The sequence below is a fragment of the Heterodontus francisci genome, chromosome 30, assembly GCF_036365525.1.
Source record: "Heterodontus francisci isolate sHetFra1 chromosome 30, sHetFra1.hap1, whole genome shotgun sequence".
Taxonomy (NCBI): domain Eukaryota; kingdom Metazoa; phylum Chordata; class Chondrichthyes; order Heterodontiformes; family Heterodontidae; genus Heterodontus; species Heterodontus francisci.
In genome coordinates this window covers 30,447,720-30,474,031 of record NC_090400.1, presented here as the reverse complement: position 1 = coordinate 30,474,031, position 26,312 = coordinate 30,447,720, and the positions used below count along the sequence as shown (strand labels likewise).

Here is a 26,312-nt window from a genome sequence, read left to right as displayed (position 1 = left end):
TACTCTTGGCAGTAACACAGCCAGGTTATCTAGGAGCAGTAGCAGAAAAGCTCTGCTGAGTTTGAACAGCTGAGCCTCATTAGCATATTCCTGATCAAAATGGCTGAGAAGTCATCAGGAAGTGGCAGTTACAAATCGGGCAACTTGGAGCCCACTGCTAGGGGCCTAGGACAAAGTTCCTCAGCAGCAGGTAAGTAGATCAGAGGGGTTGGTGAGGGCAAATTGCAGTCATGGGAGGGGGCGAATGCCTGAGGCTGGGGTGGCCCAAAGTTTCCTTGTGTTCCCTGGTGGAGTGCACCTCCTGGGCCACAAGAAAACCTGTAAAAGAACTGATGAATTACACTATCCTGGACATTTTCTGGTCCAGCTGGAGCCTGGGGAAGCCATCACTGTTCGCCCTCTAAGATTTCAAGTTAAAATATCAGTTGGACCCCAATGACATTATCAAAACCTTATCTGCGTATTTGGAGACAGACCCCACTAGTTTTGGGCAAGTGTCCTTGCTGCCTGCAATTTAAAATTGCTGTCAGACAGATCTGAGCGGAAACTGAGTGGGTAAGTCAGTTGCCTCCATTTTACTGCCTCCCGCCCAGTATCCAGCAGGTTGGGGGGAGTTAAAATTGACCCCAATGTGTTTCAAACAATGTTGTTCAAAATGTTTTGATGAAAATGGTATCCATTTTGAAAGGTGAAGCTTGTTTTCTTAGGTGCAAGAAAGAAAATGGACATCAGGAAGCAGTTTGACGTGATGATGTTGTTGTGCCAATAATTCTGCAATACATTGTTTCCCATCTTTTCGCTCTTGTGGTAATCTATATTAAAAACTCTGATGCAAAAAAAAATTATAAAGCGCAATTCACCATCTCAGGATGCCCCAAAGTACTTTACATCCAATGAAGTACTTTTGCAGTGTATATCACTACTGTAACGTAGGAAATGCGACAGCCAATTTGCACACAGCAAGCTCCCACAAACAGCAATGTGACAACAACCAGGTAATCTGTTTTACTGGTGATGCTAGTGGAATAAATATGAGCCAGGACATTGGGGATAATTAGTCATAGAGTTATACAGCACAGAAACAGGCCCTTCGGCTTATCGTGTCCGTGCCAGCCATCAAGCACCTATCCTAATCCCATTTTCCAGCACTTGGCCTGTAGCCTTGTATGCAATGGCACTTCAAGTGCTCATCTAAATACTTCTTAAATGTTGTGAGGGTTCTTGCCTCTACCACCGCTTCAGGCAGTGCGTTCCAGATTCCAACCACCCTCTGGGTGAATTTATTTTTCCTCAAATCCCCTCCAAACCTCATGCCCCTTACCTTAAATCTGTGCCCCCTGGTTATTGACACTTCCGCTAAGGGAAAAAGTTTCTTCCTATCTACCTTTATCCAGGCCCCTCATAATTCTGTATACTTCAATCAGGTCCCCCCTCAGCCTGCTCTAAGGAAAACAACCTCAGTCCATCCAGTCTCTCTTCATAGCTGAAATTCCCCTGCTTTTCTTCAAAGTAGTGCCATGGAATCTTTTATGTCCACCTAAGAGCAGGCGGGGCCTCGATTTAAAGTAACATCCAAAAGATGGCACCTCCAACAGTGCAGCACTCCCTCAATACTACACTAGAGTGTCAGCTTAAATTTTGGTGCTCAGGTGTCTGTGACTTGAACCCAAAACCTTATGTCTCAGAGGTGAGTGTGCTACCAGCTGAGCCACGCTGACTTCTGTGCTAGCATGGTCAGTTCACATTGGCAGACAAATTGAAATTTCAATTTCCCAGCGACAAGCACTTGTAAAATATTTACGTTCTTACGTACATGCTGTTACAAATAAGAGCCTTGGTTTGTTGGTAGCATTTTCACCACTGGGTCTGAAGGTCATGAGATCAAGCCCCACTTCAGAGACTTGAGCATGTAATCTAGGTTAGCACTCCAGTGTAGTACTGGCGACAATGCTGCACTCTCGGAGGTGTGATCTTTTGGATGCGATGTTAAGCTGAGGCCCCGTCTGCCTACTCAGATGGATGTAAAAGATTTCATCGCACTACCTGAAGAAGAGCAGAGGAGTTTTCCTGGAGTCCTGGTAACTATTTACCTTCAACCAACACCATAAAAACAGATCAGCTGATCATTTATCTAACTACAATTTACGGGTCTTAGATATCTTGCTTGCTTACATTACAACAGTGACTACATTTCATAAGTACTTTGTTGGCTGTGAAGTGTTTTGGGATGTCCTGAGGATGTGAAAGGCACTATTCAAATGCAAGTTCTGATTCCGTTCTCGTTCATACATTGCGGCACCAGCTGTCGTCCCTGACTGTTGTGTTTCACCCCAAACAGCCAGCAACAGAATGATACAAGACATTTGGAACCTTGCACGTGCATGTCAAATAAAAAGGGCATTGTTCCTTGAACTCTTTAACCTACAGCAGTTCCCAGTGGAATACATCGCCAAGGGCACAAAAGGTTACGCTGTTAGCATAACTGCATGTGCCTGACGCAGAGCTGCTTTTTTTTGTCTGTTGACACACCACATGATTTTTATTGAGTGTCACTGCGACAGATGTTTTTGTACACTGGGACCAATGTCTTCACGCTTCAATGCTCTTCCAAAAAAAACGTCGGTTTTGTCCTGCTTTGGTGCTGTTGTATGCAAACTAAAAATAGTAAATAAACATACTTAGACTGATGGAGCAGTTTTTCTTTCCTCTGGGTACATGTGGCTAAATCCAACCAGAGGGAATTTTGGGCTATAGCCTCTCTCGTTTCTGCCAGCTGCACGAAGCCTGAAGGGAAATGTGTTTGGGCAAGTTCAGCCCAGTTCCCAGTGGGTACGCCTCCATGACACAGAGATTGCACTTAATTATGCAGACAGCCCATAATAATGTGCTTTGTGGAATGGAAATAACAGTGGAGGCTTGTGATTTTTAGTGATTAAAGTTCAGGAGGATTATTTTGGCTGGAGGAATTTTGCATTGCCTGTGACCTGTGTGCTGCACCCCACCTCGGAGTGCTGAGTGCAATGAGTGCTTCGGCTATACAGCCCCAGGAAGGCTCCAGATTCAATCTTTGATACGTGGTGATCTGAGCCAAGGTGCTATAGTTGGTTGGGGTTCCCAATCCTGATCATCCAGGTGCTCCTTACATGAAGTGCCTGAGTGCAGAGGTTGGTGGAGGACAGGAAGAGGCTTTGCAGTGATGCTCCTCAAGACACAATAGCTTGCTGTTAGTCATAGCTAAATAATGGCCACTTGGGTGAGGGCGATCTGTATTCATGACGCTGTCACCTAGCAAAAAGTAAGAATCTTCAGGAAAGGAAGTATCATTGGAAGAAATAAGGCAAGCATGAAAAAATCTGAGCCAAATACAAACTTAATATGCTTTTAATTTGTTCAGCAAAATGCAAGTGCTGTCAAACTCTTGTCACTTTCCTTTGCAGTAGCTCCTGTTGAACACTGAATTTACTACTTTGATGCATTCTTCATTGTGTTCTATTGATCTTTTAACATTTTTCTATAATATCAAATATGCATCAGTAGGCAGTTATTGTTAATTCTACACCAGATCAAATCTATAATACTGGCCATTCATTTATGCGTCTGAACAACAGTATGTCACCAGAAAGATGTTTATGAAGATACAACACCAGCAGATGTGTTTTTGCTTGTTGAATAGTTAAGGTTACGATACAATTGGTGAGCAAAGCATATTAATATGGTGGTAGTTAACAATTTGATTTATAGAATGCTTTTCTTATTGCAGAAGGACATCGCACTAAAACCCCACGAGCGCTTGGAGAAACTTCAGAATCCTCTTGCAAAGAAAAAACGCAATGAACTGCAAAATGGCCTGAGTTTCCATGCCAACAAGAATAGACACAGCTATCGCAATGGAAGTTCTGACAGGGAAAATGACCCCAGCTTGAGTCACGGCCATGGGAAGCAGAAGCGTTTCCAGAAGAGGCACAGGCAGGTAGGACTGATTATTATTCTCCTGGGATGGAAATTTGAATATGATCTGAGACACTGCTAACTGGAAGTTTAGCACATTCATTTTTCTTCCAGTCCGATTTTGGTCAGTGCATTACTCGACAGTTTCATTAAGTACAGATTAGGCAAATCATCTTTTTTTTAAAAAAAGGAGGGTGGAGATAGCAGAGCCACAATGTATTTTGAAGTCTATCTATTGTACCTTAAAAATTCAATCATACTCCAACTCACACAGTTTGTAGCTTTTCCTCCGAGGTTGTTAAGGGTTCAAAGCAAAATGATTCCCAGCAATCCCGATCCAGTGTAAACGAGCATGAACCACTGACCGAGACTGTCAGTGATTCAGACATCTCAGTTTGAAGTTGTATGGATGGTACATGTGTCAGATAAAGATGTCACTCTGGTTTAGTGCTGTGAGAAACAGAACAAGAGCTGCAGCCAAATTAATATCAGTTTTGACCGAGCTAATCTTTGTTGCAAAGGATTTTCCGATAGGTGGCACTCTTACACAGCAATAAGTTGAGCTATTGACTGTATTCATGCGGCCTGAGCATCTTTGACTCGAAGTTGAGTGGAAGGTCGGCTCCATCGATTTGAATTTCGCCAACGATAAGGCACTTCAATTCTATTTTTGGCACTTGGAAATTTCAGTTGGAGCCAGCATAGTCACAGTGGTCACAGTTTCTCAACCTCAGTATTTTGGTTAAGTGTCCATGGTGTCAGTGGGGTAATGTCAGGGTAAAGCTGGAAGAATCCTACTTTCTTTGTAGCTCTTAATAAACTCCCATGGGATTCAGTAAGAGCCTTCCTAATAGCATACAGTTAGTGACCAACAATACTAGTCCCATGACCAGTTAACTTTAACTGTGAGTAGATATTACTAAGTGTGGCGACTTGGGGAAAATATGGAGAGATCCTTTTTCAGAGAGCAAAGTACATTTGTCTGCATCTTCTTCTTCCTCTTCTTTGGCCTCCTTGTCTCAGGAGACAATGGGTAAGCGCCTGGAGGTGGTCAGTGGTTTGTGGAGCAGCGCCTGGAGTGACTATAAAGGCCAATACTAGAGTGACAGACTCTTCCACAGGTGCTGCAGAAAAAATTGGTTGTTGGGGCTGTTACACAGTTGGCTCTCCCCTTGCGCTTCTGTCTTTTTTCCTGCCAACTGCTAAGTCTCTTCGACTCGCCACACTTTAGCCTCGCCTTTATGGCTGCCCGCCAGCTCTGGCGATCGCTGGCAACTGACTCCCAAGACTTGTGATCAATGTCACAGAACTTCATGTCGCGTTTGCAGACATCTTTAAAGCGGAGACATGGACGGCCGGTAGGTCTGATACCAGTGGCGAGCTCGCTGTACAATGTGTTCTTGGGGATCCTGCCATCTTCCATGCGGCTCACATGCCAAGCCATCTCAAGCGCCGCTGACTCAGTAGTGTGTATAAGCTGGGGATGTTGGCTGCCTCGAGGACTTCTGTGTTGGAGATGCGGTCCTGCCACCTGATGCCAAGGATTCTCCGGAGGCAGCGAAGATGGAATGAATTGAGACGTCGCTCTTGGCTGACATACGTTGTCCAGGCCTCGCTGCCGTAGAGCAAGGTACTGAGGACACAGGTTTGATACACTCGGACATTTGTGTTCCGTGTCAGTGCGCCATTTTCCCACATTCTCTTGGCCAGTCTGGACATAGCAGTGGAAGCCTTTACCATGCGCTTGTTGATTTCTGCATCGAGAGACAGGTTACTGGTGATAGTTGAGCCTAGGTAGGTGAACTCTTGAACCACTTCCAGAGCGTGGTCGCCGATATTGATGGATGGAACATTTCTGACATCCTGTCCCATGATATTCGTTTTCTTGAGGCTGATGGTTAGGCCAAATTCGTTGCAGGCAGCCGCAAACCTGTCGATGAGACTCTGCAGACATTCTTCAGTGTGAGATGTTAATGCAGCATCGTCAGCAAAGAGGAGTTCCCTGATGAGGACCTTCCGTACTGCATAATGTTAGAATAAAATGAAGAGTAGATTTCATGAGTAGAAATCTTTGTATTATTTTGGTGGGATGCATAATTGATCCACTGTTCGTCGTGAGGCTGGTTTTGCTGTAATTCTATTTCTTAACATTTCCTTCCACTTTGTGTTCTGAAAGTGTGGTTAGGTTGTGGCTTAACTCTCCAGTGGTTTTGCAATTCAAATACTGAATGTAGAGTTCCAGAATAATATCATGATTCAATGTTGATATGCACATTTCTTCCATGGTAGATTAATACTTAGACTTTCAGAATATCAATTGACATTTCTAGTCAAAGCTGCAGCTTGTCATTCAGTTCCGGCACTCTATCTGTAATATTATTTAGTCTGCAGCTTATGACTGAACAAATGGTGCCAACAGGCAGTTGCATCTTGAAGTTAATGGTTACACAGAAGTAGGTACTTGTTAATTTGAACTGTGTTCAGTAAAGATGAAAGACTGAATTAATAGAGCTCAAGTTAACTGTTTGAACTGTGCAGAAACCAGGTCATATATAGAGAGGTAGCATGGAAGTAAGTGCTGATATAAGAGTATTGTGAATAAATGAGCTAACAAGTTAAAACTTGAACAGACTGAAAACTAAAGTAACAGGAAAGCAAAGTGTGGATGCAGATCAAATCTGTCCTTGGAGGATAGGGAATTGGACCCATCCATGAAGCAGGTCTAAGTAGAAGTGTACATATTTCATATTAGCTTCATGTTTTCCACACTGAAAAAAGCCTCGTATTTTGTTTACTTGTTTCATCTGTAAGTATAATTTGTGCCAACTACAGCAACAAGTGTTGCTGGTTGTGTCATATTCCATCCACTTCAAGCTAATTAATGCAATTAAATAGGGTTATTTAAGCCCTTGCAAGATTGCTGCAGTACTTGGCATCTAAATAAAATGAATTTTTTAAACAGAGAAGACTTCAATCCAATCACACTGGTTGTCTAAGCCTGCAGGTTGGAGACCATATGCCACCAATTGCAACAGTTTTCACAAGAAAAGTCATCCCTTGCCCATTGGGAGGGATGGGTGATTATGATTGGTAATTTGTGTGATTTGACCCTATATTTTTAGGACTTGTCTAATGGACTTATTTCCCCAAAAGCATACCTTATACACTCTAGTGAGGGATTTTGTGAGGTTCATGGACTTAGTATCGCTATTAGCTTTCTCTGATGTGAGATCAACACTGGGCCTCTCTTCAATGGAGCAACATCTTATTGGGTTGGATTTTGCTGTGAAAGTAACAGTGAGGCTAACAGTGCTCACTGTTATTTATGTGCAAATTGTACATACACAGTTAAAAACAAAGACTCAGAAGTTGCTATCCAAGATGCATTGCTTTGCCACAAGCTGTGCAAAACCAGCATCTCACTGTCTGCCTCACCATTCAAATGTGTTGAATCACATGATGTTCCCGTACTGACACCATAGTAAACTCACCATAAAAAGTTAGGGCTAGTCCATTCCAGTGTAACTACCCTGTTCATGGCATGGTAAGTCTTAATTACTGCCAAACAACCACTCTGGTGCTGAAAATTAACTTTTACGATTCTGAAGACTCATTCCTTCAACTTTTAATTATTGGAGATTTTTTTTTAAAATATATTTTTACTTTATCTTTCTGCTTTTATCTATTTTTCTTTCCCTGTCGATTTTGCGTTCTGTGCCTGATTTAATATTGAATTCACTATTCTAATATACAATTCCTGGTTCAGACTCTGTGCTGCTCATTAACGATTTTACCTCCTTAAACAGTCAGATTCAACAGAGTTGCTTGCCCTGTTCGCACAAGTCCAAGATGACCTGTAGAGGGCGCTGTGCTTTTTGGATGTTTGACTGACAGCAACTTGTTCAAAACCCCGTTAAAAACCCGAGAATGTCTATAGGCGAGTGCAGTTTTAACAAATACCTGGATAGTGGCATTTGTTGACTGCTCACAGCAAAATCGTATCCGTTCAGTCCAGTTACTTTTGTCTTTACAATCAATCCGAGCATTCTCATATATTGTGGTATAGATTTTGCTCCCAAGATTAGAGTCATAGAACCATTTCAACAAAGTTTATGCCAGCAGTATTTGGGAGATGGTCCTATTGATTGTCAGACCTTTCAGGAATTTCTTCTTCTTTGGCCTCCTTATCTCGAGAGACAATGGGTAAGCGCCTGGAGGTGGTCAGTGGTGTGTGGAGCAGCGCCTGGAGCGGCTATAAAGGCCAATTCTAGAGTGACAGGCTCTTCCACAGGTACTGCAGGAAAATTTGTTTGTCGGGGCTGTTTCACAGTTGGCTCTCCCCTTGCGCTTTTGTCTTTTTTCCTGCCAACTGCTAAGTCTCTTCGACTCGCCACACTTTAGCCCCGCCTTTATGGCTGCCCGCCAGCTCTGGCGAACGCTGGCAACTGACTCCCACGACTTGTGATCAATGTCACAGGACTTCATGTCGCGTTTGGAGACGTCTTTAAAGCGGAGACATGGACGGCCGGTGGGTCTGATACCAGTGGCGAGCTCGCTGTGCAATGTGTCTTTGGGGATCCTGCCATCTTCCATGCAGCTCACATGGCCAAGCCACCTCAAGCGCCGCTGACTCAGTAGTGTGTATAAGCTGGGGATGTTGGCCGCCTCAAGGACTTCTGTGTTGGAGATACGGTCCTGCCACCTGATGCCAAGGATTCTCCGGAGGCAGCGAAGATGGAATGAATTGAGACGTCGCTCTTGGCTGACGTACGTTGTCCAGGCCTCACTGCCGTAGAGCAAGGTACTGAGGACACAGGCTTGATCCACTCGGACTTTTGTGTTCCGTGTCAGTGCGCCATTTTCCCACACTCTCTTGGCCAGTCTGGACATAGCAGTGGAAGCCTTTACCATGCACTTGTTGATTTCTGCATCGAGAGACAGGTTACTGGTGATAGTTGAGCCTAGGTAGGTGAACTCTTGAACCACTTCAAGAGCATGGTCGCCAATATTGATGGATGGAGCATTTCTGACGTCCTGCCCCATGATGTTCATTTTCTTGAGGCTGATGGTTAGGCCAAATTCATTGCAGGCAGCCGCAAACCTGTTGATGAGATTCTGCAAGCACTCTTCAGTGTGAGATGTTAAAGCAGCATCGTCAGCAAAGAAGAGTTCCCTGATGAGGACTTTCCGTACTTTGGACTTGGCAAGGTTGAACAACCTACCCCCTGATGGAGGAAATTTCCTTCTTCAGAAGAAATATCTAGTATATATTTGCATCATTGAATGACAATTGTTTCTTCCTTAATGAATTGCTCTTCTTGTGATGGCATTCAACTATTCACGTTTCAGGGAGAGCAGGGTAGGGGGAATGGAGAGTGGTCTTGAACATTTCTGTAATGTTATGCTGTTCATGACTAGACGTTCAGAAATCTTGTGCGTACTTGAAAATTGTAAAGGAAACTTAGTTCTTTGAAGGTTAATCTCCAAGCAATTGGCTTCTTTCCCAGCTAAGATAAATACAATACAAACCTATTATGGGCACCCTGCTAGTGACAATGTTTCATTTAAAAGGAACACTTAATCAGACACTGAGTAATTCCTATGTATTCCTCTATTGCTGAATATGAACAATTACATGTAGAAAACATTTTGTTTACCTCTGTGGTGTTGGAAAAAGATTACTGTTGTTTGTTTAGTGCAGCGGATATTTAGTGCTGTGACTTCTACAAGGACAATGTCGCCCTGTTTGCTTAATTTTGAATTTGTTCTGAATTTCCTGTTTACATTTGATGAGTTTTCGCTTAGAAAGTCTGTCGTGAAAGCATGAACCTGCCCTTCAGGGAGAAAGGAGCAGGACACTGACATGGGCTTAGACCAGTTTATGCTGATGCCATTATTACAGTATTAGGTCATTAAAATCGAAAGTTTAGCAAAAATTGTTCTGCAAACTAAAGTCACCTAATGTTCAATTAAACAAAGTTAGGTACCTGGAATAGCTGAAGTCCACAAAACATAAGCTAAAAAGATTTTGGAAAGAGGATTGTGGACAGTTGCGGAAGTAATGGTAAAAGCTTTTTCAGTTATATGAAAAACCAGGTTCTTAAGGACTTGCGGGGTAAGGCTGAATTATTAAATGAGTACTTTGTGTTGGTCTTCACTCTTGAAGATGATGTGCTACTATCAGAATTAAATTGTTATAATAAAACTGATAATATCAACATAGATGAACATATTGTTTTAGAATTAAGATTAAAATTAATAGGGCAGCCGGTCTGGATGATAGCCACCTGAAGGTTCTTGAGGAGATGGGACAACTACTGTGAGAGCCCCTCACCCATATCTTTAATAGTTTGCTGGACTCTGGAATGATTGCCTTAGACTGGAAGAAGGCTAATTTAGTCCCAATATTTAAGAAAGGAAATAAGGCAGACCCAAGTAACTATAGGTCCATTAGTTTGATATCGATGATGGAGAAAATGCTTGAGGGAATCACTAGGGATGCAATATATGACATTTTGACAGAGAAGGACTTACAAGGGACACATCCTGCCTTCAAAAAATATGAGGTAATGTCTTCCAAATTTGATTGTTTCAAAAAATACAATCACCAAGTTAGTGGATGAGGGAACCCAGTAGACATTGCTGAGACTTCCAAAAAGCTTTTGACAAGTGATAAGAGGGTGGTCTACAAGATCAAAATCTCAGGTATTAGTGGCAATCCACTGTGTTGGTTTGAGAATAAGTGTTTGTGGATCGATTTGGATCTGCTTAAGGATTGGTCACCAATGGTGTCCCATAGGGATTGATGCAAGGACTATTGCCCTTTACTATTTTTATAATGATCATGATGTAGATGTTAGGGGAATGATCTGCACGTTTTTGCTTGTGTCAGGTCTGTAGATGATACTGGACTACTACAGGTTGATATTGATGTATTGGGAGATTGGGTACGATGGTTAACTTAGAAAGGTGCAGTGTACTGCTTGTGGGTAGGAAGATTGGTGAATACATGTACACTGTTCAAGGAAAAGAACTAAAGCCAGTAGAGAAAGAGAGAGATCTGGGCATTCTCGTACATATATCTCCAAAGGTTCATAAACGATGCCTTTCAGTGATAGAACAAATAGGGTGTTGGGATGTAATTATAGGATAATTGACTATGTGGCAAAACATGCTATTTTCCCCTTGTATAAGCTCTTGGTTGGATTTCAATTAGAATACTCTGTCCAGTTTGGGGTCTCGTCAGATGGTGAGAAACTTGGTGTGGGGGGTGGTGGGTGGGGTAGGGGTGGTGGAATTTGATTGAGGTTTAATCAGATGATTAAGAAAATAGATTCTGTTTGTGTACATAGATTGTTTAAACTAAATAGGTTAAAGAGGACCGGGGCTCTAAAATTCAAGTTTATATGCCAGAGCTAGATTGGATGTCAGGAAGTAGTTCTTTTTCCAGAAAGTAGTGAACCTGTGGAACAGGCTGCTGGCTCTCATACTGTGAATATCAATTCACTGAATTCCTTCCAGTGAGAGCTGGACTTCTTTCTGGGTGGAGATCACCTTGTAAAAAAGGTAGATATTGCATAGTATTAATCAGCAACAGAGTGGACTCCCAGACTAGTTTCAATTGCCTAACTGAGTCGGAGGGGAATTTCTGAGATTGTTTTCCCAAAATTTGCCTGAAATTTTACCTTGTCTTTGACCTCTCCCAGGAGATCTCATGGTTTTCGGGTAGGGTAGGGAGCATATGTATTGTGATGCACAAGGCATCGCAGTTGTGTGGGACAGGCTGGATGGACCAGTTGGTCTTTTCCTGTTCGTCGTTGTCTGTATGTTCTAATTTGATTTCTTTTTTAAAAAAATGAAGTTGATAATTGAAAGCAAGCAAAACCTCTTTGAGGGAAACAGATAGAAATGGAGGGGGAAGGGAGGAGGGAAACTGGTGGAGAGTGGAGGGGTGGGGTGGTGCTTCCAGTCTCATCACCTGCCCTTGAGGGGACCAACTGGGAGTGGAGGAATACATGGAAGTGAATGACAGTGGACCAATGGAGTCGAGGGGGGTGGTGGGTGGCCCACCGAGTCTGTGCCGACCATCAACCACCCATTTATACTAATCCTACACTAATCCCATATTCCTACCACATCCCCACATATTCCCCTACCACCTACCTATACTAGGGGCAATTTATAATGGCCAATTTACCTATCAACCTGCAAGTCTTTGGTGGGAGGAAACCGGAGCACCCGCCGAAAACCCACGCAGACACAGGGAGAACTTGCAAACTCCACACAGGCAGTACCCAGAATTGAACCCGGGTCACTGGAGCTGTGAGGCTGTGGTGCTCACCACTGCGCCGCCCATATTCTTTAGCTTAACATGTGCAATGACAGTGGACGTCAACTAGTAATGTAGAAAATATTGTGACTGGAAGCAGAAAGGATCCCCAGTTCTTTCATAATTAGAATTGATGCCCTGAGCTGAAAACCATTTGCTCATTCTTGAATTTATAAATGAGACTTTGCACTGAAAGGCAGATAAGCGCACACAGTGCCTCTTGTTCAGAATCTTGTTAATTGGTGAGTTCAGACATGTGACAGCTGGTGTGCTTTTAAAATCTGTACAATGTGTACCCTCCTCCAAACTACCAAAAGGAATGTCAATGGTTGCAAGTAAACCGGACAAATAACCGAAGCTACTGTAATTGTGCGGCATATAATTAGTGTTTACCCAGTCTTCCCCACAACTGTAGGTAAGCACTAACGATGGCTGTACAGAGTTGGGGGGGGGGGGGGGGGGTGCGGGTGTGCGGTGGGGGGCTAGGAGTAAAGTGAACAGATGGAAGTGGTGGTGTTGACTGAGCTTTCCCAGCACGCACTGACAGCATCAGTAACAAGCAATTTACAACGTGCTATTTACAGCTTGGGTTACAGTCCTCCATTGGTTCAGAGTGCTCTTTAGCAGCTGCTTTCATAATAACTTTCTGTGAACTGTTAATTGAACATGAAAATGTGCGTGGGAGGGGTTTCTCAATGACAGGCACATCTTGTGTTAATGAAGAAGAAAAGATGCATAGTATTATAATGATAATGGAGGCTGGTATCACATGCTTCTCTTTCATGATTGAACAACCACAACTGACTGCTGCTGCCGGCTTCAATAAAGCATGGCACAGCTCCTTGCACTTCAAGGAACTACTGGACTGTATAGATTAGCTTATACCACGTAATCTGAAGTGTTGCAGCCAGGAAATTAATCATTCTGCTATGAAACAATTAATGTTGCATTCACATTGTGGTCTCACAATATGCAAGGCATTTGATGCTCAAGAATCTCATGCATTTGCATTGCGGGGCTGGCTTCAGCAATTGTACATGTGCCATTACAAGTCACAGTGGTAACCTTGAATTTCTGACTGCAGGTCCTCTCCCAAAGGGGAACGATGGCAACCACACATTGCTGGCCTGCATGGGTGGCTTGAGATATCATTCCACCTGTGAGGCATCCGGTGCTAGTAGCCTTTGTTTGTTGGTGGTATGGGAAGTATCAGCTTGTGAATGATAGGTCATAATGCATGCCTGACACCAGATGCCCGAAGCAGCTGTTTTATTCAAAACTTGGTCACGGCAGGAGACTCCCAGGAGGACAGCGGAAACACTTCAGAGATGTCCTCAAAGCATCCCTAAAGAGATCAAACATCCTCGTTGACTCATGAGCGTCCCTGGCTCGTGACCGTACTAGATGGAGAAAGCTCATTCAGAAGGCATCGTACACCTCGAAGGACTTCGTCGGGAACATGCGGAGGTGAAGTCGAGGTGTCAGAGGGAGCGCACAAACCTGCAAGCTCATCTACCTGATCCTTCAAGCTCCACCTGTCCGTCATGTGGCAGAGTCTGCAGATCACACATTGGACTTAACAGCCATCTCAGAACCCATCAGACCAGAGTGGAAGCAAATCATGCTCGATCCCTAGGGACCGCCTAAGAAAAAGGATAAAGCTGGAGCAAGTAGCACAGCCTGTTTGCATTACAGAACTGCAGCCAGAGTCAGCATAAGTTGTAGTAGAAATCGATCCTAACTGATGAATTCAAGATTCACTGTCACAGGTGTAACCTGTTCTTGCAAGTATTCCCATTACAGGACTTGACGAGGTTCTCTTAGCTCTATGTCAATCTAGTCATAAAGCAGGTAGTGACAGAAATAGTTACACGCTTTCATAGAATGAAACTTCCATCTCACAGTACAGCCTGTGGTGGCCCTCCAGTTCTCTTCAGTTGCAAGACAGTTGCCATACAATTCATAAAGAGCTGCAGTCTAGCACTGCATTGCTATAGTACAACATTACAATGTTTCTGACATTGTGATAGTGACTAGAGTTCAAAAGTACTTCTGTTGTATCCTGAGATTGTTGAAGGGATTATATCAATATCGGTTCTGTCCCAAGAAGGACAGAGGCCAAATCCTTTGTTCTTCCAATGGAAACTTACTTAATGTTTTAACCCGGCCTCTGTTTCTTGCTCTGTTTGCTCGCTACTAATGCCCAATGTTTAATTACAAATACTCGCTTCTGCTACAAAGTAATTTAAGAATTTATTTGGTAAATCAACAATACAATGCTTAGTCCAGACATTTAAAAAAAATTCTTTTTCTGCTAATTTTCTCCTTTCTCCTGAAGATAGTAACTTCTTGTTAGACTCAAGGAATGGGGAAGAGGTAGCTCTGGTGATGAGAGTGAGAGAATGGGAGGAGGAAAAGGACTAGTGGGAAGCAAAAAAGGCAGGAGACACAATGGGAGTGAGGGGTTGGGGATAAGTGTGGGTGATTGGGGATGGGAAGGGGGGGTCTAGAAGAGGAGTTGGAGAGAGAATCAGAAGGGAAGAGATGGTGAGAGGCAGAAGAGAATCTTAGAATCATAGAAAGTTACAGCAGGAGAGGAGGCCCATTGGCCTATCGTGTCTGCACCAGCCGACAAGGAACCATCCTGCCTAATCCCACTTTCCATCTCTTGGTCCGTAACCTTGTAGGTTACAGCACTTCAAGTGCTTATCCAAGTACTTTTCAAATGCTATAAGGGCTTCTGCCTGTAACACCCTTTCAGCCAGTGAGGTCCAGATCCCTATGACCCGCTGGGTGAAAAGATTTCACCTTGAATCCCCTCTAATCCTCCTACCTCTTGGCTAAAGCTATGCTCCCTGGCTATGGACCCCTCAATTAAAGGGAATAGGGCCTTCCTATCCATTCTATCTCGATAACTCATAATTTTATACATTTCAATTAGGTCTTCCCTCAGCCTCCTCTGTTCCAAAGAAAACAACCCTAGCCTATCCAATCTTTCCTCATAACTAAAATTCTCCAGTCCAGGCAACATCCTTGTAAATCTCCTCTGTACCCTCTCTAGTGCAATCACATCTTTCCTATAGTGTGTTGACCAGAACTGCACACAGTACTCCAGCTGTGTCAAGAGGACAAAGAATAAAATGGCAACAGAGCACAAGATTGAAACTGACCGGAAAAAAAGGGAATTTGAATGTCTCAAAGTATTTCACAGCCAATTAGTTACTTTTGCAGTGTACCACTGTTGTAATGTGGGGATATGCAGCAGTCAATTTTCTCACAGCATGTTCCCAAAGATAGCAGTGAGATAAATGAGCAATCTGTTTTGGATGGTACTGATTGAGGCCGGGACACCGGGAGCACCCCCTGCTCTTCTTTGAATCATGTCATGGAATTGTCTACATCTACTTAGCAGACAGCCTGGGCTTCAGGTTAACATTGCATCTGAAAGGCAATGCCTCAGACAATGCAGTCGCCCCTCAGTACTGCACTGAAATGATCACTTAGATTTTGTGCTGAAGTCCAGGAGTGAGCCTTCAATGTGTGAATTTCTGACTCGGAGATGAAAACGAAGGACTTGCGTTTATATAGCATCTTTCATGACCTCTGAATGTCCCAAAGATCTTTACAGCCAATGGAGTACTTTTCGGAATTGTAGTCACTGTTGCAGTGTAGGAAACGTGACAGTCAATTTGCACACAGCAAGCTCCCACAAACGGCAATGTGATAATGATAAGGTAATTTGTTTTTGTAGTGATGATTGAGGGATAAACATTGCCCAGGACACCATGGATAGCTCCCCTGCTCTTCTTTGAAATAGCACCATGGAATCTTTTACATTCATCTTAGAAGGCAAACAGGGCCTTAGTTTAACATCCCATCTGAAAAACGGCACTTCCAACAGCATAGCACTCCCCCAGTGATGCACTGAAGTGTCAACCTAGATTCTTCTGCTCAAGTCTCTGGGTTGGGACTTGAACCCTCAACCTGCTGACTCAGAGCCAAGAGTGTTACACAGTTGATACATAATTAGGTAACCAGAAGAATGCTACTTCAAGGTGATCAACTGATATGAGCTGTCTGTGTGGCCCTGCAAATGTAAATGATTAAACCTACAGTTGGTTCCTGACAAATAATAGAGTTTACAAAGCTTTTTGGTCAAGTTTTTTGTTTCAAATCATATAAACCAGAATGGGTTCCAGATTAAATTAACAAGCATTGTTGATAGAATCATAGAATCGTAGAATGTTTATGGCACAGAAAGAGGCCACTTGGCCCATCATGTCTGTGCCGACCAGGAAAAAAAAAGAGCCACCCAGCATAATCCCACTTTCCAGCATTTGTTCTGTAGCCCTGCGGGTTACGGCATTCAGGTGCACATCCAGGCACCTTTTAAATGAATTCAGGGTTTTTGCCTCTACCACCCTTTCAGGTAGTGAGTTCCAGAACTCCACCACCCTCTGGGTGAAAATCTACTTCCTCATCTCCCCTCTAATCCTTCCACCAATCACTTTAAATCTATGTCCCCTCGTCACTGATCCCTCTACTAAGGTATATAGACCATTCCCATCCACTCTATCCAGGCCCCTCACAATGTTGTACATCTGAATCAAATCTCCCCTCAATCTCCCCTGTTCCAAGGAGAACAACCCCAGCCTATCCAATCTTTCCTCATAGCAGTAATTTTCCAGTCCTGGTAGCATCCTCGTAAATTTCCTCTGTATCCAATGTGGCACACTCCTCCTCCTTAACTACAATGTCTACATCACCATGTTTTGTGAAGACAGATGCAAAGTATTCATTAAGAAGCAATACCCATATCTTCCACCTTCACACATAGGTTATCTTTTTGGTGTTTTATGGGCCCTACTCTTTTATCCTCTTTCTCAATGTATTGATAAAAGATGTTTGGGTTCTCCTTGATTTTACTTGCCAATACTCTTTCGTGCCCTCACTTTGTTTTCCCAATTTCCTTTTTGATATTACTCCTCGACTTTCTGCAGTATTTAGTTCTCAGTATCTGACATAAACTTTCATTTTCTGCCTTTATCATACCCTGTAAGCTCCTTGACATCCAGGAGGCTCTAGATTTTGCCGTCCCACCCTTTTTCTTTGTGGAAACATCTGAACCCCTGAATCTCCCCTTCGAATGCCTCCCACTGCTCTGACACCGATTTACCTTCAAGTAGCTGTTTTCAGTCCACTTTTGCTAAATCACTTATCAGCTTAGTAAAATTGGCCTTTCCCCAATATAGAACTTTAACTCCAGTTCTATTTCTGTCCTTTTCTGTAATTATGTTAAAACTAACTGAATTATGATCACTGCCACCAAAATGCTCTCCCACTGCCACACCCTCCACCTGCCCAGCTTCATTATCAAAAGCCAAGTCCAGAATCGCACCCTCTCTTGTTGAACTTGCTACCCACTGGCCAAAAAAAGCTCTCCTGAATGCATCTTAAGAATTCTGTGTTCTCCGTTCCTTTCACACTACAACTATCACAGTTAATATTGGGGTAGTTAAAATCCCCTAATATTACTGCCCTATTGTGTTTGCACTTCTCCGAGATTTGCCTACATATTTGCTTTTTTATTTCCCTCTGACTGTTCTGGGGTCTGTAGTACACTCCCAGAAGTGTGACTGTCATGTAATCTATGTTTGTAGTCTATGTTTGAAGCCAGCAAAATGGTGGCCATCTTTTGTTATTAAAAGTAATTCTTCAGTTTTGTTTTGACTGAGCTTCATAAAATCTTCGAATTGGTTGGTCAAGGTTTTGGTACAGAGCAAAGAACTAAGTCAGTCAGAGAGGATGGTGACTTTTGATTAATAGGTAGGTTGGTAGTGAAGTCATAGGTTGGGTCTGCAGGTAAGGGCAGACCCAAAGATTCTTTGTAGTCATGTTTATTGGATAATACTGTGCCCAGGAGCTCCAATTATGGGTTTATTTGAGCTGCCTGCTTTTACTTTATCAGTCAATTTGTATCCTGCAAGGAAACTGTTCTGATTTGGCAGTTATTGATTTTCAAAGCTCATTGTATGTAGAGAAGTGAATCAGGGTGATCTGGCTTTATGGTTTTGAAGTATTGAAGAAGATAGTCAACTTTAACATTTTTGTAACATTCTGATTTGAACTGAATTCGGTTCATTTATCTTTCAATGGTAAATAAATGATTTATAGTCTGGGTCTCGATCTGATGGAATCCGCATTATCTCCTTCCACCAAAGATGAAAATCATCTATCGTACATGGTTTATTCCGCTAGAGTGTTCTTTGTTTGATCCCTGTGACTCGTTATCCTTTACCTAGATGTATGACAAATAAAGATGCACTCCAGATCATTAAGAACACAAGTAACATTTACAGAATTGTTTAGTGACACCTAACTCGTAATACCCAAAATGTAACACTTCTTTTGAAAAGAATGATAGCGTGTAGGTTTCTTAGAGGAATACAGTCTGGAATCTGATTCATTTGTCTCGCTTCTCAATTCGATGGATAAACGCCATCTTGAATTTACGATGGGACCGTATTTGCTTTAAACTTTAAATTATGTATGATCAAAATATAAAAAGGTGTTAATCCCTTCTAACTGAGAAGTGTGGCCTTTCACACTGCAGCCTGGTTCAAAAAATGTGAATTGACAGTATGGGAGTAATACTAGAGAGAATGGAGTTAGAGAGTAGAGCAGACCTTCATCCCTGACTGAAGAATTGGAGAATCGCCAAAACAGCTGCTGCTACGAGTCAGAGGAGGACATTTTGCTTTGCTGGAGCTGATACCCAACAGATTGTTAATTAGACAAGCAGCAGCACGGGACCATTTTCACTCAACATAATTGGGAAATGAAGATCAGGATATTTCAGTTGAATTTTATACCCTGTAACTTTTAGAAGAATGTGTTAAGGTTAGTTAAACCATATTAAGGCAACCATGAAAATTCACAAAATGACTTTATCAGGTTCGTAGTATTCAACAATAAGAAGAACCACTTATATTTACATAGCGCCTTGTAGACTTGACTGTTCCAACTCATTCCTGGCTGGTCTCCCATATTCTACTCTCCGTAAACTTGAGGTCATCCAAAACTCTTCTGCCCAAGTCTTAACTTGCAACAAGTCTCATTCCCCTATCACCCCTGTGCTCGCTGACCAACAGTCTCATCCTTATTTTCAAATCCTTCCATGGACTCACCCCTCCCTATCTCTGAAATCTCCTCCAACCCCACAACTCTCCAGGATATCTGCACTTCTCTAAGTCTGGCCTCTTGTACATCCCTGATTTTAATCACTCACCATTGGTGGTCACGCCTTCAGTTGCCTCGGCCCCAAGCTCTGGAATACCTTCCCTACACCTCTCCGCTTCTTCTCTTCACTTTCATCCTTTAAGACACTCCTTAAAACCTACCTCTTTGGCCTAGCTTTTAGTCAGCTAATCTAATATCTTCTTTTGTGGCTCGGTGTCATACATTGTTTTATAATGTCCCTGTAAAGCATCTTGGGGCATTTTATAACATTAAAGCCGTGATATAAATATAAGTTGTTAAAATAATAAAGTGTCCAAAGGCACCTCATTTTCTCATCTTGGAGTCAGAAAGCTTTGGAGTCAGGACCCATTGTGGGTTAACCATGTAATCGAGGCTGACATGGCATTGTCAGAGATGGGGCCTATCAAATGGGATATTAATCTGAGGGAGATGTAAAAGATCTCATGGTGCTAATAAAAGAAGAGTGGACAATCATCTGGATATTTATTTCAGTTTCTGTTGGTATTTGCCTACATACCAAAAAAATGAAAGATTTTATATAACACCTTACACAACCTCAGGACATCTCAAAGCACTTTACACCCAATTAAAAACTTTTGAAATGTAGTCACTGCTTTAATGTAGGAAATGGGAGGTAAATTTGTGCACAATTTTTTTTGGAGGGAGCATAAATAGACCCACACCTGTAATAGGCACAGGGCCAGGATTGCTCTTAAAATAAGGTGGGAAGGTGGCATCCTGAGCCTCATCCACCTCATTTCCTGTTTGTTTTGACCATTTAAAATCCCAGAGTAGGGGAACCTGAAGATTATTGGTCTTAACTCGAGCGATCTGCACGGTTCCCAGAAACAGGCTGAAGACACTGAAAGCCAATTGTTTTAACAAACTACACCCAGGACAATTGAAGGCACTTGGAGCTTTCTGGCAACTGCTCTCCAGCAACAGCCTGGAGGCCCTGATTCAGTGGGCAGGTGTGCTGCTACATATCTCTTCACTCTGCAGCTGTGCTCCAATTTCCTCCTGGATCTGCTGGTGGAAGGCCAGGTGGTCCAACATGTGGAGTGTTACACTTTTGGTAACAGAAAAATCAGTTGGTATTGCATGGTATGTATCTCTTACAAACAATTGGTGTTATGTGGTCATATCCCTTAGGAATAATTCCACAGAAATTAAAACACCAAAATAGGTCATTTAGCTTAACCAGTTTATGTTTATCTTTCACAAGCTGTAGTTCTAAGCCCATGCGCTTGCAATGTTTACATATTCGTTTAACCCCTATCCATCAATCACCTATCTAACCTATTCTGAAATGTTGAATGTTTGATGATGCAAACCCCTTAGAAACACACACAATACCTTAAAGATTATTGCTTTTGGAGGTTCTGCCCAGGTGAGTGTAATTTGTTGCAGTGAACACTGCTGTTAAAATTAGTTTTTTTTTGAAATTGTGACTAATTGTATTAACTGACAATTGGGTTTACTGTTTTAAAAAAACAAATACACCCTTGGGATAATTCTGCAAATGGAAGCTATCAATTGATAAATAATGTGGAGACATGTCTGCTCAATATTTAAATTGTATGTAAAACCGTGATATTGTTGAAACAATTAGGTTCCCTTGACACAACTACTCATATCATTCACTAATTACACTGTCCCCATCCACTCTCTATCTCGCTTCGGATGTGGCAAAAGCTGGCAGCCCTCCCATTATGAGTGCAAAAAACAATTCTTCCACACACCCCACCCCCAATGTTAAAAAGTGTATTCTAAAATCAGAGGAAACCCCTTCCCTTTGTAGCCTTTGAGTTTTTTTAAAGAAGATTTCAGTCGTTGATGAAGTATGGTACTGCAAATGCTATTTGAATAGCATTTTGATTGCAGCCATTGCAAATAATGATGGAAATCATGTGAGAATGAGTAAAAAATCAGTGGAAGCACTAAATGAGTACAAGGCCTGACAATTGGTCATCAATGGAATCAATTACTTTGGGTGATTATTCTTCACAAAAATGTAATTACCTCGGACCGACAGCTGAAAAGGTTTAGATGGAGGCAAAATGAAGGGCAGTTAGAAATAGAAAGAGGGAAGAGACAATTCCCTGAATCTTTGCCAGCTGTCAGGAGCAAAATCTGTCATTATACCGTAATCTTGGAGCATATTGTACTGCCTAATTGTAAGGGTCATTGTATTAGGGAATGCCTCCCAGTTTCCAAACTGTCCTAAACATATGCCATTTTGTTTAGTGGGTGGGTAATTACTATCCTTTCACATAAGAGGATAATTCAAGAGATGGGACTTTGTGTTTTTAACACACTTACCAGAAGGGGCAAGGCTATATTAAGAGCAGAGCCATAGTTGCAGTTTATGTATTGTCAGTGAAATACTAAATGCTGTGTGTATACTAAATGTGTGTGTCTGTTTGTATGGAAGTGAGTAGATTGTGGGGGGATTGCACACCTAAGACTCAAGCAATTCAGAAACCTAATAATCCTGTGTATAAAATAGATATTTTATACCTATACATGTAGGCGAGCAGACTTCAATCTTGAACCCCAGGTAGCCTAAGAACTTATCTGCTGTCCTGAACAATGTTAGCTTGCTGTCTAATGCAGGGGAACCTCATCTCCAATTACTTTGGTTACTTCATGGGGCCAGTTTAAAGGAATGTAAAACTAAAATTAAAGAAGTGTGCTTTCTGTACTCAACATGAGTGTTCTTACATACAAGTATAATGATTTTTGTTGTTATGACGTAAGTTTTTTTTTCAACTATTCCTTATCCTTCTACAAAGCTGAGGCAAAATGTATAGCAAGTTATGTTGGACAGTCTGGAGGTCGGTGGAGTAGTGGGGGGTTGGTGTGGTGGTGATGTAGGACAAGGGTACAGCAGCAACGTTTATGCCCTTTTCTTTTGTAGTTCAAGCCTTGGGAAAAGGCCACCATAATGACATCCCTCTGAATGTTCTGTTTAAATCATACTCCCCACTTTCTGTCGTTCGGGTACTACATGTATATAGTGTTCCATCTACACAATGCAAGATGCTTAGGCAAGAAAACCATTTGGCCCATCTTATTACATATGTCTGGAACAACCCTACACTCCTCCCATTGCTATGTCTAATTGTTTCTTAAATGAGACCAAGGTTTTTGTATCCAACACCCTTGGGTCCACTGCAAGTGTCGATCACTCATTGCGTGAAGAAGACCATTCTGATAATCAGTCCCAAATTTACCTTTCACTATTTTGAACTTGGGTTCCCATGTCATACTCCTGCTACACTGAGTATCCCAAATTTATATTTATCTTTAGAAATTTGTATTTGGGGTTTTTAGCTGTTAGCATTAAAATGTAATAAAATCTATGTAACTCTATATAATGTGAGCAAGTTCTGTGTACTTGGTCCAGGGGTGTGTTTGGTGGACTGGAAGAGGAGCGAATTGCTGCAAAAGAAGATTGCGAGGCCCAAAAAAATGTTGCTGATGGCTTGAAATCTGCATGTCTGCAATCAGCATCACTCGAAATAATTTTGAGTTCCTTGTCACCTCTCCACTCCCACAGAAGAACGCACTGTGCTCTAAATTTAAGAAGAATGGAGCTTACTAGTCTTACATAATTTTTAAGTTAACTTTCTCATAAGTAAAGTAAACCTTTCTCCTTACACTTTACAAGAAGAATAAGAACATCCTAAGGGTCTACCATTGATCAGAAACTGTGGCTACAAGAGCAGATCAGAGGCTGGGAATTCTGTGGTGAGTAACTCACCTCCTGACTCCCCAAAGTCTGTCCACCATCTACAAGGCATAAGTCAGGAGTGTGATGAAATACTCTCCACTTGCCTGGATGAATGCGGCTCGACACCATCCAGGACAATGCAGCCCACTTGATTAACACCCCAACCATCACCTTAACATTCATTCCATCCACTACCGGCCCACAATGGCAGCAAGCAGTTTTGCACCATCTGCAAGATGCATTGCAGCAGCTTGCCAAAGCTCCTTCAACAGGACCTTCTGAACCCGTGTCCTCCACCACCCGAGGGCAGCAGATAGATGGGAATACCACCACTTGCAAGTTCCCCTCCAAGCCACACACTTTCCTGATTTGGAAATATATCACTGTTCCTTCACGTCGCTGGATCAAAAACCTGGAACTCCCTTCCTCACAGCACTGTGGGAGTACCTATGCCAGGTGGATTGCAGCAGTTCAAGAAGGTGGCCTTCATCACCACCTTCTCGAGGGCAATTAGGGATTGGCAATAAATGCTGGACTTGCCAGTGTTGCCCACATCTCCTGAACAAATCAATGAAAAACATAAATACAAGAAGAATAAAAAAAAAGACTTATGACGAGAAGAATAAATTATTTTTCTAAAAGGAAATTGGTGAAAAACTTTAAGAAAACAAAAATGTAATAGGAAGCCATTCAGCCCCTCAAGCCTGCTTTGTCATTCAATAAGATCATGGCTGAACTTATACAGCAACTCCATTTTCCTGTCCTATTTCCATATCCCTCAATTCCCTTCATCCCCAAAAATCTATCTAAGCCTTGAATATACACATTGAGCATCCACAGCCCTCTAGGGTAGGGACTTCCAAAGATTCAAAACCCTCTGAGTGAAAAGAAATTCTCCTCATCTCAGTCCTAAATGGCAAACTCCATATCCTGAGACCATGACTTCCTAATTCTAGATTATCCAGCCAGGGAAATCCCAGGAGTCAATCTAACAAGCCTTCACTGCACCCCATTCTAAGGCAAGTAGGTATATACTTCATTAGATAAGAAAACCAAAACTGTATCCAGGTATGGTCTCACTAAACCCCTATATGACTGCAGCAAGACTTCCTTACCCTTATACTCCAATCCCCTTGCAATTATGGCTAACATACCATTTGCCTTCCTGATTGCTTGTTGTACCTGCATGTTTACTTTCTGTGATTCCTGTACAAGGACACCCAAATCCCTCTGAATATCAATATTTACTAGTCCCTCACCGTTTAAAAAAAAAAATCTGCTTTTCCATTCTTCTTACCAAAGTGGATAAATTCACACTTCCCACATTATACAGCATCTGCCACCTTCTTGCCCAATCTCTTACCCTATTGTGGGCGATTCTGAAGTTTTATTTGTAAGAGCTACACGCACTTATTTTTTTCAGAAAACTCACCATTTGAAAATTTTGGCTGAATTTTACGCCACCCCAAAGAGCAAGATGGTGGCAGGGGAGTGGGGGGATTGGTGTAAAATGGAGCTGGAGGCTCCAGGGGCTATTCCCAACCTGCTCCTGCCTCCGCTGCCACTTTACACAGGGCGGCGGCCGCAAAAAATGACCTGCCTGCCTCAGGCCTATCAAGGCTGGTGGGCAGCCAAGGACTGAGAGAAGCTGCCTGACAAAATGAGGATGTTCTCGACCGGCCCGGGGGGGTCTCTCAAGATCAGGCACCCTGTGCCCGATGGAGGGCCGCCCCTGCTACCCCAACACCCAGCACACCCCCTTTCCCCCCAACCAACCATCCTTGCTTCGCCGGGGCTTGACCGATTACTCCCAGCAAGGCAACCAAAATATACCTTTGCTCCAGGCTCTCCGATATCTTTTGACGCTGGGCTGTAGTCCCAGCAGTGGCCACCGCTCCCGGCAGCTGTATTAGGCGAGATTTCCTGCCTCAAGTGGGTGGAAGTCCCGCCTTACACCAGTTGAAGCCTGGCGACCCGCAAAATACAGGTCGGATCCCCAGGTGAGGAGGAAGCGGGTTCGCCACCAATTTATCATTTGGTGGCCAGCTCCCATCCGCCTAGGGTAAAATCCAGGACTATGTGTACAATTTTATAAGGATTCAGTTTGTATATTTTTATTAGAAAGAATGAGTTGTTAGTAAATAAAATTAGAAAAAATAGCACACCAAAAATGCTGCTAGTATGGAATATATGTCGGGAAAAACACAACATACTGGAAGTGAAGTCTGTAATATGCAAAAAGTTATAACTGAAGCAAGGGGTTTCTGGTCTTCAAACTGAGCAACCAGATGGAATAAACATTGTGACAGTGACGATGATAATCTGTTGTGCCCAGGGAGCCTCTTCAGTCCCTCTGTTCAGGAATTTGATCCACTTGCGTTTTTAAGAATTGGATATCAGAGACAAGAGAAATTCTGAAATCATTTTTTTGATCCTGTATGTTGCACACAAATTCCGATGGTAAATGTTGCCAGACCTTTTGATAATATTGAGCTCACCACTGCAGTCTGTGAGATTAGAAACAGTCGACTTGGTTTCTCCCCTCCTCTCCTTAAGACTTCATCGACCTGGATTTTGTGGTCAGCAGCTCAGCATTCATTACACTTACAGTTTCTCACAGACTTTTTGTGTGCTTTTGAGCAGTAAATTACTGTAATTAGAGATCCATTTCAGCATGGCACCCTGCACAGGGGATCTGACACTTGTGCAAACAGAGCTAACAAAAGTGATTCTCTTCAACCAGTTATGTTGTAGAATTCTCCATGAGCCACACAGAGTCTAAACCAGGAAATATAAATTAGAATATTTAATTGAATGTAAAATAATGTACAGAAAATAAAGTAAAGAGAGGAAAAGAAAATAGAATTAAGGTAAAGAAATACAAGAGACAGAAAATGTTTTTTTCAGAAATTATTTTAATTTTTAAAAAATCTCCAACAATAATTAAGTTTTGAAAGGATGAAACTGCGCACTTGTAAAATTACATTTTAAGGGCCAGCGAGGTTGTTTAGCAGTACTTATGACTTAGCAAGGTACGAA

General features: G+C 42.4%; 1 protein-coding gene across 6 annotated transcripts in view; it reads left to right on the top strand.

Annotated features, from left to right (window-relative positions):
• auts2a (activator of transcription and developmental regulator AUTS2 a) overlaps positions 1–26,312 on the top strand; it is a 1,290,268-nt gene that overhangs the window by 301,709 nt on the left and 962,247 nt on the right. For all 6 annotated transcript variants that reach the window (XM_068010284.1, XM_068010283.1, XM_068010285.1 and 3 more), the window contains exon 2: positions 3,761–3,970. In XM_068010284.1, the coding sequence (XP_067866385.1) occupies positions 3,761–3,970 (210 nt within the window). The remainder of the gene's footprint in view (positions 1–3,760; positions 3,971–26,312) is intronic.